Source organism: Numenius arquata, chromosome 2 (assembly GCF_964106895.1).
Source record: "Numenius arquata chromosome 2, bNumArq3.hap1.1, whole genome shotgun sequence".
NCBI classification, from domain to species: domain Eukaryota; kingdom Metazoa; phylum Chordata; class Aves; order Charadriiformes; family Scolopacidae; genus Numenius; species Numenius arquata.
This window is the reverse complement of record NC_133577.1, coordinates 105,771,357-105,787,242: the sequence shown is the minus strand read 5'-3', so window position 1 is coordinate 105,787,242 and position 15,886 is coordinate 105,771,357. Positions and strand designations below refer to the sequence as shown.

At 40.1% G+C, this 15,886-nt stretch overlaps 1 protein-coding gene across 1 annotated transcript in view; it reads left to right on the top strand.

Annotated features, from left to right (window-relative positions):
• ANKRD26 (ankyrin repeat domain containing 26) overlaps nucleotides 1-13,496 on the top strand; it is a 57,765-nt gene extending 44,269 nt beyond the window's left edge. Inside the window, exons 34-38 of the mRNA XM_074168487.1 lie at nucleotides 1,826-2,107; nucleotides 2,766-3,001; nucleotides 3,721-3,967; nucleotides 11,655-11,700; nucleotides 13,191-13,496. Of these exons, the coding sequence (XP_074024588.1) occupies nucleotides 1,826-2,107; nucleotides 2,766-3,001; nucleotides 3,721-3,967; nucleotides 11,655-11,700; nucleotides 13,191-13,339 (960 nt within the window). The 3' untranslated portion in view covers nucleotides 13,340-13,496. The remainder of the gene's footprint in view (nucleotides 1-1,825; nucleotides 2,108-2,765; nucleotides 3,002-3,720; nucleotides 3,968-11,654; nucleotides 11,701-13,190) is intronic.
• Nucleotides 13,497-15,886: the final 2,390 nt, after the last annotated feature.

Here is a 15,886-nt window from a genome sequence, read left to right as displayed (position 1 = left end):
GTTTGTTTGGGTTTTTTGGTGATGGTCTCTTTTCTTTTGAAACCTGTGTTATTCTTTCCCTATACCTCTTTTCATGTTGTTGATTATTTTTTTTTTTCTTGGCTGTATATTGGAATTGATTGCCTTTTTCTTGATGCTTCTTTTACAGTTTGAGTAGTAGATGACTATGACTAATACTGATGTACTTATCATTATGGGTAAAAATGAAAACGTTGTGTGCAAAGCAGTATCTTCAAGGCCACATCAAGGGCAGGCTGTTCCGTAAAGGAAGGGCAAGCTAAGAGTCACAGCAAGGCTGGTAGGGTCCGTGACCTCACAGGCCAGGGAACAGTCCCACAGGCTATCACCAAGAAGAGCAGAACAGGTCTGGGGACAGTAAGCAGGGTCAGCCAAGAGTGCAGATCACCAGGCCAGTCCATAGGGCAGGTCTGCAGTCCAGCCAGGATGTCACATCCATGGGTGAGGGTCAGGGCTGAGAGCAATAAGGCCTGGCACAGGCCTGGCTGCGGTTTGAGGCTGTGGCAGCATCTTTTAGGTCTGACGGATTAATTCCTTCTCTGGAAGAGAAAGGGGTACCACTGCCATACCTGAAACAACTAATGAAGTTGGCTTTGCCCAAGACCAGCCACTGAGCCCTGTCTCAGGCATGAGTTGAGCAGGAGGCACTTCAGGGTTTGCTTTTCTAAACAGTGTCATTGCTTCTTGGGGCACAATGCAGTGAAGTGATGCAGAAAGAGTTCTGTAACTTATTGCTCACTAGTAGGTCCCCACCTTTCCTTGTCATGAGGACTCAGAAGTAGAGTTCCCAGAAGTGCTTTTGAGGTTTCTCTGTCTGTTAGGTAAAAGATTACATGCTACCAACTTCTCTGCCCATTACTCAGATATGTTGCCAAAGCAGCCATACTTCAGACCTATGTTTGTATTAAAAAGGTACTGCAGAATGAGGCAACTGCCTTTGCAGTGGCTCATTTTTAGTCCAAAAGTTGGTAGGATTTTTGTGTTTTTGTTAGAGGAGTTATTTTGAGTGAGAGAGAAGAGCATTACATTAGGCAGTTTTTAATAAGTCTAAAGTTTCTACTTTCTGTTAGAGACTCTCTTAAGTGTTTACTATGCTAGTTACCTCCACACTGTTTTTTAATAAAAGACAGGACATCATGTTTTATGTTCAGTAGGTATAGAAAAGGTATTTTTCTGGGGGAGAGGAGGACAGAGCTGTACTTGACCATAGGGACCTATTGAAAGTCGTATTTATTGCAAATTTTTGAAAATAAACTGCAGCTTTGACCTAAAGAGAATGTTTTGTGCCACCACTACTGTAAAAGCTGTGTTCTAAACCACTATTTACAAATCTTTCAATGTAATGGAAAAAAACAGAATATCTGCTTCTTGTCTTGTCAGTTCTGTAATGAAGCTTTGACTGTGTTGACAGCATGGAAAAATTCTTCCAATGCATGATACGAGTTGTTTCTGATGAAACCAGAAGGTGGCTAGATACGGTTGCATTTGATTTCATATGAGTATCTCACAGAAGAGTAGCCCTAGTGCTTTTCAACTTATCCCTACGGGTGAAATGCTGCTAGCTTGGTACCTCTTGGTCTGTGACCTACTGCAGAAGACCTGAGAAAGGATGGCAGCCTGAGGAATCCTATTGGAAATTATGTGAAAGCTGTTCTTGTTTTAAAAGCAGAGCCTAGTTTCATTTTGTTTTTAATACTGATTCAGCATATGATAAATACTGTCTCAATGACCAACCCCTTTACCAGTTCTCACAGAATTGACTCATTTTATATCCCTCTGAGTTCCTCTTTTTTTCTCCTGTCTACAGGTTGGTGAACTTTCCCAGCAGCTGGAGATAGAGTCTAAAAAATGCATGCAGCTAGAAACACAAAATCAGGATTTGCGAGAAGAGTTGTCTACCATGCGTGGGAACCAAGAAAAAATGGAGAAAAGCAAATGCCAGCTGAAAGAAGAGGTGGCTAACCTCAAGCACCGTTTGGAGACTAACATGGTGGATCACAGCCAAATAGAACAATATAAAAAAGAGATGGAAGAACGAGCTGGACAAGAAATAAGACAAAAACTACAAGAAGTCAATCTATTTCTGCAGGTAAGTGAATTTCTCACATCTCTGTAGTCTCTATTATATACTTTTGTTGCGGTCATCATTTTTTAAGGTTTTGGAGGTTTTTTGGTGCCTGATTCTGTGTGTTAGTGATGTACTTCTGTCTTTCCTGAAGGGAATATGATTGGGCAAGAGTGCTTTCATGTGTGTATAATGTGCCTGCAGGTTCCTGAAGCAAAAGCTTGCCCGGGGTAGATTTCCATTTTGCAGTTCTGGGGGGAAGGGGGGTATCTCTGTCCCCTGGTCTCGTTCTTGCTGTTTATCCTTGAATGGATATAGCGACTTGCAGTTGTCATGGCCAGACATACAGGTCCTGCTTTGTCTTTGTACAGGCAAAAGTGCTCAGAAAAGAAGTCACCAAAGTTGGGGGGTGGGCGAGGGTGGAGGTGAGGGATCCTCTTCTCTATGTCCTGTCCTACAGAGGCAGCAGTGTTCTTTCATTAGTAGCTTTGACAAGTAATAGTGCTAAGACAGGGGCTTCTTTCTGAATTAAAAGAATTCTGCCTTGATTGTTGATGGCAGTGAGGAGACACAGTTGCCTCACTGAGTAAAGCTGGGCACTTGAAATTGGATATGCGCAGTTGACTTGCGGGAAGAGTTCTCTTTTTCTTTGCAATGGTTGAAAGTCCATTATCTGCTTCAGACGCAGGCAGCCTCCCAGGACAGATTAGAACAAATAAGAGCCAGTCATCATGCTTCACTGAGAAACCAGCTAAAACACAGAATTAGAGATCTTGAATGTGAATTGGACAGGATAAAAAATACACAACAGGACAGTATTTTTCAAAAAGAATCCACACAGGCAGAAGTGGAAAGGTACAAAGAGCTATATCTGGAGGAAGTAAAAATCAGAAGATGCCTAGCAAATAAACTGGAAAGGTAAGTCTGTGCTTTCTTTGAGTGGTAATAAGATACTACTTTTTCCTCATGCATTTTCCTCCTGAAATCCCTCTTCTGCATCTGGTCACCAATGTAAGCATAAGAGGGCATATTTGTGAGGAAAGTACCTTAAGACCCTTTCCCTTCATTAGAACTGTTTTCATTTCTCTTTAGTATTCCAGCAGTAACACCACATTAATAGGGTATTTTTATAAGTTGATTAGGTTTTAGTAGGCAACCTTTTTGCCAGTCTCTAATACTTCTCCTCTTATGTGTATGGCAGAAAAGATAAATTTCATGTCTTATTCTGCTTGAATAAGGATAGGCCCTTCAGAGAACAGAATTTGATTCTGTGAAGCAAAGATAATAAGTATTTTTTGGCTTCCGTTTTAGCAGTTTGTCTGAGTTTTGAGCTTTACTTGGGAAAGGGAAAGTAGCCCAGAGTTCTTATACAGGTGACGTACCTTTCAGAAAAAGCCATTGAAACACATGGCATTCACAGATTCCTAAGTGTTGGTAACTCCTGCTGCTTTTTGCAGGTAGTGTGTTGTCTTAGAAACACGTTCTCCAAAAAACCTCATATCAAAGGATGTTCTTGTTTTGGACACTCTTAATCCCTTCCAGTTTCAGAAGTTGGATAATAGTCAAAGACCTGGAGAGTAACTTTGCAAAAGTGTTATGACCAAAGATAATTCTTTGTATGCTTCTACATGTTTCAGAGCTAATGAGAGACTAGCAGAAGCCAACGCTAAGCTGCTTCAGGAGCGCCATAGAAGCAAATCCTTAATTGCAAGCAGCATTGTCACTGGAGGTCTGACTGCAAGTCCAGTTTTATATTCAACTGAACTGGGACACCTTGGCAACAATTTGGCACTGAACAGAAGTGTAAGTCTAGGAGGAAGCTTCTTAAGCCCAGCTGGGAACGCATTATCGTCAAGAAACAGGGTTGAAGCCTATGTGGCCAAGGTAAGCATTTTGAAATACTATTCTCTGCTACTGCTAAAGAGTAACCATAAGCAAGGTTATGCTTTTTAGCCTAAAGTTAGAATCCATTTATAGTTCCAAACCATATGGTCTAATATGCCAAAAATAACTGCTAATCATCAAAACAGTACACAACTGTATGTGGTAGGGGTGAAGACTTTTGCTCGTCAAGGTTGTACAAATTTCCAATGGTGCTCAAAGACCAAAAAAATACTGATGTCTAAATAATGAACTGCGTAACTACAGTCTTTTACAAGAGAAACTATGATGAAGAATACTGTGGCATAGAAAGTTCCCAGTGAAGCTCTTCATTAAGTTTTAATGTATACTATGTATGATCTATTTAAAACAGCTAACTTTACCATAGATGCAAAATCTCAACAGGCATCTTTGAGACACCTTTTCCTTCTCCACTGGTCTTCATTCTAGCAGTTTCTTCACTGGAACGTGTTTTAGTACATTAATACCAACAAAGGGATGCTTCAAAAATAGGATGATATGAACGGGATCATGTAACTTCTCGCTTTATATTTCTGTGCGGGATGTATGCTATGCATAAGGAGGCATTTGTTTTTGTAGTTCCTGTTATGTGTTGTTATGTGAAAAGGAAAAGTTAACTACTTGGGAAGTTGTCAGAGTTTTCTAATTTTGCATCAATGCTGCAACCTCTGCAATACCTCTGATCAAAGTATGCCCTGTAATTAGCAGTCATTGTGACAGCACATCTCTCACAGAATGGTGAACGCTATATCATGAGCTTTGGAAAACAGATGTCAATAGTTGTAGTCAGCTTTCCACCTCACGTAAGATTGAGGCCTGGACAAGCTTCTCTGTTCCATCAGTGTTCTATCCCTCGCATATTCTGTTGTTGAACAAATGTGAGAAATATTTGTTCACTCATGAGTGCATCTCATTTCAGTGGTCCCACCCATATTGGAAAGAAGCCATTTAAATAATGTGTCTACATACTGCACCTGGTTTAAAAAACAAAATAAACAAAAAAAAATGGACAAAGCAGCGTAGGTAATGGGTAGCAGTGTCAGTTACAGAGATGAACTTTTCTGTAGAACTATGAATGTGTTTTTCAGGTGAGAGGGGTGGACATACATTACAGAAAGAACTCATGAAGTGATTAGTACTGGACCACCTGCAGGGCTGTTCTGCATGCAAGCAGTGCAAAGGAGGCAAAATTCAGGGCCCCACTGCAAAAGTGGAATGAGGAGAAGGCCAGGACAAGGGAAAAAGAAAGGCAGGGGGTGGGGAACAAGTGAGGAAAATACAAGACAGAGAGATGGGAGCAAGATGTTAAGAAAAAGGCAAAGGAAGAAACCATCCCACTTCTAGGAAAAAACCTGCCCTAGTTTAAAAGAGAAGGGTTACCAGTTGTGCCTTTTTTTGAAGAAGAAGAAATAGGGAAAAAGAGAAGGGAAAGAAAGTGGGAGTACTCACTGTTTCTTAACTGAATTACAGCAACATTCTTCAGGTAGTCCTCTCCGTTTTAATTTTCCAGAAGAAACTGGAGCTCTCTGGGCATCTCAAAAGTTTTGTCATTATCAAGACAGATACCTTTACTGGTTTACTAGCTTCCCTTAAGTATATTACAGAAATCAAGTATTTTAAAAGGCTATTTCATTGCTCGTTGTTTTTATCCAGTTGCTAATATATGCAGATATACATTTCAAATAGTTACATAGGCTGTTTCAATGTTTTGTGAAAAATGGTTCCCAAATCTACTTGTGAAAAACATTTGAGCTGATTCCATGAAAAGCGTACATTAGATCTGAGAATGGTGATACTGTTCTCACTCAGTGTCCTGACTTAGACAGTAACCATAAAGTTTCTTTTCAGAGCATATGTCTCTCACATTTTGTGATGAGTTGCCATGCTGGGGAATGCTTTTAGGTTTTGATACTGGTTTTTGAGGCTTTGCTTTGGAGGCTTAAAAGAAAGAACCAAAGAAATCCCCATTAGCCTTGAGCAGACTCTCAAGGACGTTGAACAATTATGTATGACATTTCCTCAGTCTCCAATTACTGATGTCAGGTGGGGTTTTCTGTTTGTTAGCTTGGGGGGTTTCTTATATACCTAAACGCCTCCTTCCTAGTGCAATTTTGTTGGTAGGACTTAGTGCCCTGAAGTTCTCTCAGATCTTGTTTGCAATCTACAGAGACTTTTTTACTTTGTTGTCAACAGGGGAGCTGAGTGTAATTGGCTGTTACTATACACAGTTTGCCTTCTCAGGATTCGCTTTGACTTTTAATATAGTATTAAATTCTAAAGTTTTCTTCCCTGCATGAGAGTGAGTAAAACTATTGCTAAATCCTCAGAGAATTTATCCATTTCTTACCGTTTCTGCCAGGTTCTCTTAAGAAAAAGCTGGAAATCTCAGCATGCCTGTTTTCTCTCAATCAAAGCAGAAGGCTGGTCTCGGACTCAGAATTGCCAGTGAATTTATCCTCCCTGTTACTAAATCCAGCTGCACATCCTTTCGTGATATTTCTTCCTGTAATCACTAGTTAGGGAACAACTGAGATTAATTGTAACGAAACTGTCTGTAGCCTCAAGTCACTCAGTGTTCAATGTATTCAGGAGTCTTAAGACCTGGTCTTCCCTTTCAGAGTCCTTCAGAAAAATGGAGCAGAGCTCTCAGAGGTGCAGTAGTTTCTAGAGGACATCTAAGTGGGTATTTCACTTAGAACTGCTGGCTTACATTTCCTCAACTGGGTACAGAATGTCATTAACAATGTTTGAAGCCATACCATATCTCTGAGAAACGGAAGGTACAGGATTCCTGACACATGCATCTAAAAAAGAGGATTAAATTGGAAAATAAGGCTTTAAGTCAGGAAGTAACAAAAGGGAAAACTGGCTTGTATTCCTCTGCATACAGCAGTGGGTAGTGAATTTCGATCAGTTTCCAAGTGCAAAATTACCAGATGCACAGTCTGTGCTGTCATTTCTGCAGGAGTCCTGTGTCATTCAGTAGAAAACTTGAAGCATGAGGAAAGAATTCAGAGATGACAGTTTTAGGTTTTTTTTTTTTAAGTACTTTTCCGTTTGTGCTGCTTAGTACTCTGCCTGTTCACCAGATTATTTAAAGACAGAAGAGTTTTGCTGATTCTAAGCCTTTTCTTCACTTCACTGTTTGCTTCATTTATGCCTCAGATTTTTTTCCAGTAACCTGGTTCCCTTCTACAGAATTTGTCTTGCCTTTGAATTCAAGCTGAGCAGTGCCTTCTTGGCTGGAGATTACAAATGCTCCTGCCACTAAAGCTCATAATGACGGAGTTAAGGAGCTTAAATTATAGTGTGCCTCAGGTAGTCTTCTTTCACTCCTTTTTTTAGTCAAAGCTCTCTGTGCAGAACTATTCTTGCAGTTGCTTCCTCAAGGTGAGAAAGGCTATTTGAAGAGGAGGATGTTTATGCAAACTTGGTTTGTGCAAAAGCTTTTAAATAGCTTCAGTGGCAAGAAGGTGAAAATACTTCACATTGCTGTTATTCAAAATGCTGGTATTCTTTGCCCGTGCAACTGTTGGAAAAAAACATTGGTAAATGGTGCTGACTGCATACAAGAGGATGAAGTGCTCCTCTGGCAAGTGGACACAGTTGCTGCTTCTACACATAACTAAAGAATTTGGAGTTTTAAGGGCTTGGAAGATTTCACAGTTTTCCTAAAGCGCTAGCACTACTTAACATGAGAAGTGGATGTCAGTGATGATGCATGTAGCCTTACATTTTGAAGATGGTCATGCTGAAAGCTCAGCAAAAAATGAACATTTTATTTAAAAATCAATCAATAAATAAATAAGTTCCGTTACCGTATAACTCCTTTCTCAATATCAAATATATGCCACAGAAATAAATAAGCTTGAAATGGAAGTACAAAAGTGTCTTGAAAAATATTAAAGTTTGCATTGAGACAAGCTCATTAAGCAGTAAAATCCCAATTACATGCAAATGTCTTTGAGGTTTTTTGGTTGTTTTATTTTTGTTAGAGCTCCAGTAACAAGGAATAAATTAGCAATAGTTGAAAAATTCTATGCATGTAATTGCAAACTGTGACTGTAGCAACTACCAGTTCATTATGTTCTGGACATTGGCTGAAATATGCTAGGACTTGTGTCATAAGAAGGATATATGTGTGTAGTATTGCCTGTCCTTTACAGGAGTAAAGAAATCTTTGACAAGGTCTTTTTGACTTTTCATGATCTAGTCTACTGACTCCAAAATTGCTCGTGAATTGGCATGTAACCATCCAGAACTAAATTGAATCAAGCAGGTGAAATAAAAATATGAGGTACTGTTAGTGGTATCTGTGTGATAATTTGGGAACTGCTGACTTAGTCCATAGACTAAGGGAAGGAATTTTGGCTGCAAGTACTGCAGGGAGATTTTGGGACTGGAGTCCTGTTGTTAGGTTTAACAAATGTCAAGCTTAAATCCTAACAGTTCTGCCAAAGGCTAGTGAAAATGAATGTGTGTGTCTTGACACAGAAAATAGTGAACTCTGCTAATGCAACCAGTGTGAGTTTGTGGTTTTATGAAACCAGTTTTCCTACGTAATGTGAGAAAGGGAATGTCTGCTTCCTACTGTATCTCTCAATTTCTGTTCCTTTTCTGCTTTCATTTTCCATCTGCACTCTTGTATTGTAGCAGTCTTTGTATTGTTAGCTTTTTCACTTGCTTTATTTACATATAGGCCATATTCTTATTTCTCACTGAAGACCTTTGAACTTAAGGCCATTTTTCTGTCGTCTTCAGCTCCTTAATCAAAACTCTGTTCTTCTCTCTCTTCTCTGCAGCCAGATACATGACAAGGTTTGTAGCCAGTGTTGTTTAATGTTGGGTGGTATTTTATACTGGAAATGTTTTGTCTATTCGTGCTTTTAGGTTTTGATTAAAACTTACTGATGCATTCACATTTTCCTAATACTGCAAATATTTTGAACTTGTTAGTTTGTCCAAGTGACATGCTTTATGTATTTGTGATGTTATGGATTCTGTGGTAGTTAACCACCTGTAAGATGACAGTGTATAGATTTAATCTGTTATAATGGAACTTCTTTGAACTATAGAAGTAGGCTGGTTTGCCAACTCCTTGCCAGTTCTGATAAACAAAAAGTTCTTGGTAGTAAGAGTGGCTATGGTCTGGGGAACCAATGCTGTTCTGAATTTGAGTTCCTAGACTCTAAGTATCCTCTCATGGAGTCTTACGGGATCCAGATTATTCTGTGCTCAAGTAACCCATGTGGGTAAGTAGTAAGTCAACACCGCTTTCTGAAAAAGAATTATTGAGAAGACAACTGCTGCCAGGGAATCCAGTATGTTACTGCCTGAAGAGATGCACAATGAGATGAAAAGCTCAGGAGGTTTGGGATAGTCAGCTGTGATGCCTTTTCCAGGGGGCTGGGGAGAAGAACAGTGGAGGCAAGTTATAGTCCTCAAAGGTGTGTTTTGCCTGGCTCTTCATTCCCTTTCCAGAAATCAGTGTGTTGGCTTTACTTCCACCTGTTTCTCTTTCCTTAGGCATGGGTGAGAATCACAAAGATGTTCATGGAATATATAAGAGGAAAACAAGATCTTTTTTTTTCTCTTGGTTCATCCACACATGTTGCAGGGGGTCCTGTGGACCTTCTGGTCTTTGTAAAGGCTCCAGAAACCAGGGAAAGTGGTTTCTTCTAACACCTCAATTACTACTGCTTAGAATTGGTCCTGATTTTGGGTCATCTTTCGGTCTAGGCATTAGTTTTCTTGGTTTTCTTTCTGTTACTTATGTCTCATTTCATGTGTTAGGGGGTCTGTTCTCCCCAGGATTTTGATGCTGCTTGTACCTGCTTGAAAACAATTAGAGGTTTGGGGATTTGGGGGGTCTTTCAACTCTGTGCTCCCCTCTTCTAGCTGTGAAGGTATAGACTATTCCAACAAAATACCACTGAGTGGTGGTTCTGGAGGAGCTGGTGAATTTGGTCACAGCTATCCCTGTAGTCCTGAGGAGAGGGCCCTTCCCTCCACTTTGCTGGTTTATAGTCCTGCTTCTTTGGCCTTTGGAGCTACTGCCAGTTACTGCTTCTCTTGCGAGGGCATGCAGAGGGCTTCCCTTCCTGAGGCTCTTGCTCTCTATGGCCTGTTGAGTGCATCGTGCAGTGTTTCAGTTCTTTTCTGTTGGTGGTGGTGGTGTGCTGCTAGGTGAGCCTGCTCATTTCATAAAATAAATACTTATTCCCCCAGGGATTCAGTACTAATATCGGAGAATCACAGAATGGGTGAGGGTGCAAGGGGCCTCTGAAGGTCATCTAGTCCAACCCCACCCCTGCTCAAAGCAGGGTCAGCCGTAGCAGGTTGCTCAGGGTTATGTCCAGCCAAGTTTTGTACATCTCCAAGGATGGACACTCCACATTTTCTGGGCCACTTGTTTCAGTGTTTGACCACACTTACATTAAAAAAAAAAAAAAAAGTAAGAAAAAAAAAAAAAAGCCTTCTGTTAAAATTAATTTTCCTCTATTTCAATTTGTGCCTATCCCTCTTGTTCTTTTACGTGGCACCACTGAGAAGAGTCTGGCTCTCTCTTCTTTACTCCCCCCAGCGAGTATTAATACACATAGATAAGGTCCCCTTGAGCTTTCTCAGTAAAGAAACAGTCGCAGCTCTGTCAGACTCCCCACGTGGTCCAAGCCCTTCAGCATCTTTGTGGCTGTCATAGGCCTGGAAGCTGTATGGTGTCTGTTTTGGAAATCACTTCTGCGTGTCATAGGCTTGATGGAAAAAATGTAGGAGTCACAAGTATCATCAAACGTAAACAACAGCATATAGTGCTTGGGCTACAACTCTTCAAAAGATCTGATTTCTTATGAAGACTTTGAAGTCAGAATCATAAGTGAGAATAACTTAATTGGTAGCAATAGTCGTCTTCTAGGGGAGAAAGGGGTAAGTGCTCCTTTCTGGTGATCCAAGCTGCTTTTGGTTACGTAATAAAACTCAGAGCACTTGCTCTGTCAAAGCTGTAGCTGTTGCCATCTGTTCTTATTACAAAGTTCACAGGAAAAAAAAAGTGTGTGTTTTTATATTTTTATATACGTGTGTCATGGTATTTGCAGTAACAATAAAGAAAAATCTTGGCATGATCTGTAGGTGCTCTTTCAATTTTCCACCTTAAGTTGGAGAAAAGAAGAATATTGGCGCATACTGTTTTCTATATTATGGTATATGTCAATCTTGCAGCAGCTGCTCTTGCAGCTGTTCTCTTATGAAGTTGCAGAAGTCGGCCTCAACTGAATTTGTCCCTATGGATGGCATTTGTTCTTATCTCACATGAGCAGAGGGTCAGCTAAATGGTATTTGATGATAAAGTTTAGCCATACCTTCACTGTAATAACTCCACTGTGCTTTCTTCTTGTATGTTTTTTAAATGCCCAGTTATAAATCAACTGGTGAGTTACAGATTGTTTTGTGCTAGACTTAACGTTGCTCAGCAATGAGAATGCTGCAGCTTGGCTGACCAAGAAGTTCTCTTCATTAAAAATCAAACCCCAAACCAAGATGTCTCTCTTCGGGTTGATATTTTTAGTTTTTATGACATGTTATGTGTGAGTTTTAAGAATGTCTTAGAAGGTTAATATTACAAAAACGTAACTGTTAAAATATTAACTGTATATTTTCTGTATAATTCTAGGTACGGCGGGAACTGGACGAAAAAATCACTAAAGAACTAGAACAGGGTAATGTGTCATTACATTAGGAATGTGTTTAAGGAAAAAGATTACTGTTCTTAACTCTTGAAAATAACAGTTTGAAAGCTGTCAAGTTCCTGTGCTAAGCACAGGGGGTTCTATGTTAGCTTTCCAGTTTACACTTGAATTTGAAAAATTCCTTCTTACCGAAATATTGTGTAGAATGTTAAGCAGTTGCCTGAAAAAAAGCAAATTCAAAGAAAACTAATCTGTTTTCCCCCCAACACAGATACATTTGGCTTAAGCTGAATTCCCCTTTCACTAGAATTAATCCTCAAGCATGAACATAAAACCATAAAAGAAGCTCTGAGATAAGATTCTTAAGGACTTCAGCCATCACTTCTCCTTCCATGTACATTGATTGCATTCAGCACTAAACCATACCATACATACATTCTCTGCTGTTAGTTCCTAATTTTTGCTATGTCTCTTATTCATTGCTTGTATTTGTAATTTATATGTTACAGTCTTTTTGAATGAGCAAGAAGAATATAATCAGTGACAAAAGCTATCCTTTCTTTAGGAACAGATCATTCAGTAGTGTTTAATGAAACATGAGTTGAATACTTGTATTACATAGCATAAAACATGCTCTATAACATGATGCCAGGTGTCCAAAGTGGAATTCCATCTATTTCATGGTAATTGTTCCTCCAGAGTCACTGCTTTGCAGTAACTGGTGCTTTTTCAAAGCAGGTAGCCCCTGAGTGCATTTCCTTCTGTTCCTGTATGCTTTTAATCATACAGAGAGTGTTCACCTGCAGCTTCATAGCTCTTTGCATGTGTCTGAATGGACACAAAGCCATTGCATGGCACTCGTGCATTCTGAACATAACTGCACATCTGCTAGGAGTCATAGAGAATGTTTGGTTTGGGGACATTGTCAAAAAGAGGTGACTGGAGAAAGATGGCAAAGGTGGATTTGCTTTCATTGACTATGTGTTCTCATGGAGGAAAGAGGGTTTTGCCAGGATGAGTTACAAAGACACCTCTCAGAGAAGGTGCCAGGCTGGGAAAGTTGTCCTGGCCTGACTGCAAAGGTGTTTTCTTTTTCATGACAGATTCTTTTAAAGTTTGTCACAGCGAATGCAGACGCTGCTTTTTAGGAGTAGTGTTCCAATAAATCACTGGTTTGAACGCTTAAGGAAAACAGACACTTGAGGCTGAAGAGGTCTGCAAGGGGCTAAATTTATCACTGGTATAAGCAGGAGTCATTTGTGGATTCTATGAAGATATTCAGTGTGTAGCCTCTGGAATTTATTTCACGAGCTTTAGAAATACTGTTGACTGACTAGGAAACGTGGAAAAGTGTGTTTCTTCCTTTGTGTTTAGCCCTTTCGTTGTTATGTTCGCCTGGAAGGTTTAAATCTCCTTCCGGATTGCAGTCTCTCCAGTTACCCACAATGTTTTTACAGTGACTTATTTGGCCCTGTCTACTATAAAAGTAACACCAGGAATCTTGTCTCTCTTCTCCCTAGCCACTGCTGAACTTGAAACTGGATCTGCTGGAGCTTCTCCCATGGTATCTACTGATGGATCTTCAAAAAATTTCCATGTTGACCAAGATCCCCTTTGCAGGGCAATACAGGAGTACCGTGATGTTTTAACCAAAAATTATTTGATTTGAACAAAATACTAGGGAAAGGTTTGGAAATCATTTTGTTTACATAGTGCATCTATGGTTTCCCATCCCACAGTTCAGATGTGAAAATGTATTTATTGCAGTCTGAATATAAATTCTAACTCAATTAAATGGATGTCAAGCACATTGCACTTACCTGTTTATCGATGCATAGTTGTTTTATTTTGCACTCACAATAAGAGCCGTATCTATTTTTTCTGAGTAGCAGATTGACTAATCTTGATTCTTGAGATTGACAGAACTGTCAAAACGTTTCTTATTGAGGTAGATGCATTATTTTGCTCCGCTCGTGTTCTGTGTTTTAACAAAAGCATTCCTTTTGTTCTGTTTAATCCTTTTACTCCATGTGTTTTCTTGTTTCCAGTGTTATTTTAATGCTTAGGACATTTATGTGCTTTGAGTCCACTGCTTCAGTCCTGATGCGGTGAATATTTCTGCTGATAGTTTTACCAGTGTTCAAGCTGGAGAATAGGGCACTTTACATTGCTGTCACTTTATGCGCCTTTGGTTTAAAATTACTGTGAGTGTATAGTAGTGCCAAGAAAGTTGTTGTGTGGTCTTTTTGGCATGTTTGTTTTGTATCACAGAACCACAGAATGGGTGAGGTTGGAAGGGTCCTCTGGAGGTCATTTGGTCCAACCCTCCCTCCTCAAGGAGAATCACCTAGAGCCAGTTGCCCAGGACCATGTTGGCTTTTGAGTATCTCCAAGGATGGAGACTCCACAGCCTCCCTGGGCAACCTGTGCCAGTGCTCGGTCACCTTTACAGTAAAGAAGCATTTCCTGATGTTCAGAACCTTCTGTGATTCATTTTCTGCCCTCATGGTACCTCATGGTATTCATGTTGATTTTCATATTAAAAATTGTTGCAGCTTTATACCTTCCTACATCAACACCTGCGGTGCACATGAAACACTTCATATGGGGGGGGCAGGGGGGAGAAGAAAAAATGTTTAATATATCAACTTTCAGTCTGCTCAGTACTTGTGTGATAGGACAGCCAATGTTTTTGTTGCTGCTATCAGCTGATGATAGGGTGGCTGTAACCCAGATGTTAACCAATGTTATGGGACACTCGTGTCAACAAAACAAGCAGTCTTTCTTATTTCAGGGAGGTACCTGTTGTTACTGAAAATCTGCAGTTGTCATTTCCTGTCTGCAAAAGTCACTAGCAATCAGAAGATTATGGGAAAAAAATCCCAATTCTGGAAAAGTAAGAATGGTTGTACTGAAATGAATTACAACTGGAAAAATTTGGGGATTTTACCCGCTCATTCAAGGACTTGAGGTAACAGGCGGTGAGGAAAGCAATGAATGCTGCTGTGACACTATTCTTTTTTATATGAGTACATTTTTGTGAAGTTAATACACTGTATTTAATTCCAGATATTCCATTGATATTTAATAAACTTTGTAATCTAGTACATGTCTTTGTTTTATTGTTCCCCTCCATGACTTTGCTTTCCAGCCTGTTCTCTGCCCATGTAACTCTCCAGAGCTGTTCTCTGCTCACTTCAGCTCTGTTCACGGCTACATCTTCAGCTTGTCCTGGAGGCCAGGATGCATCTGTACCTTTTTCATCCGGGGAGGCTTGAAGCACAATTCTGTTAAGATCCTGGACTGGAGTTGAGGTATTGCTAATAACGAGTTCCCAGACTCTTCCTATATTTCAGAGCAATCCTTCTTGTGGTCTGGGCAACAGAAGGTAGTGGGTGATGGGGAGGAGTCAGCACGGGTTTGCAAAGGGGGAAATCACGCCATGCCTATCTGATAGTCCTCTACAATGATGTGAGTCATTCAGTGGACAGAGGGAGAGCAGTTATCCAGGCATCACTGGCTTTTGCAACTTATCTATACTTCCTTATGTCTAGATTATCTTCACTGATTAAGCCTTTCTTGGTGCTATAGTAGAACCTTTGTCACCTTAGAAGTTTCTCACTTTGTTAACCTGCAAAGGCTGAGGTGGCCCATGGCAGAGCACAGGGAAACTTCAGTGCTTTCATAAATAATGCTCAGCTGCTTAAAGGCCCACAATGATGAAGGGCTTTGCACTGGGTACATCTGTGTATTGAAGCGTGGCATGAGCAGTAAGGCAGCCTGGCAGTTCCCCTTCAGCAAAGGGCAGTTCTGCTGGCATCTGCATTTTGCTGTTGAAACTCAGAGAAAGCATAATTAGAACCAAACCCGAAACTGCTGACGTACACAATGTGGTTGTAGAGCATCATACATGTCTTATCCACAAATAAAATAGTATGTCTCCCAGATTGAAGTCTGTCTGTCAATAAGCCAACCTTCTGCGCTGGATGGAGCATAAAATTCGAAATTACTTGATGGATGTTATAAACTATGCAAGATGTTAAACTAGTCTCTGGATAAAATAGGGAGCCATCCCCTTCACCTACATAACAATCATCACTTAGATTATAACAATAGCTAACTCTACCAAATATTTAAATTCTGTTCCATTTCTCATCAGACACCGCTTCAACTCTCATCCTGACAATTTTAATTGAATGTGAGCTGATGACTTTTC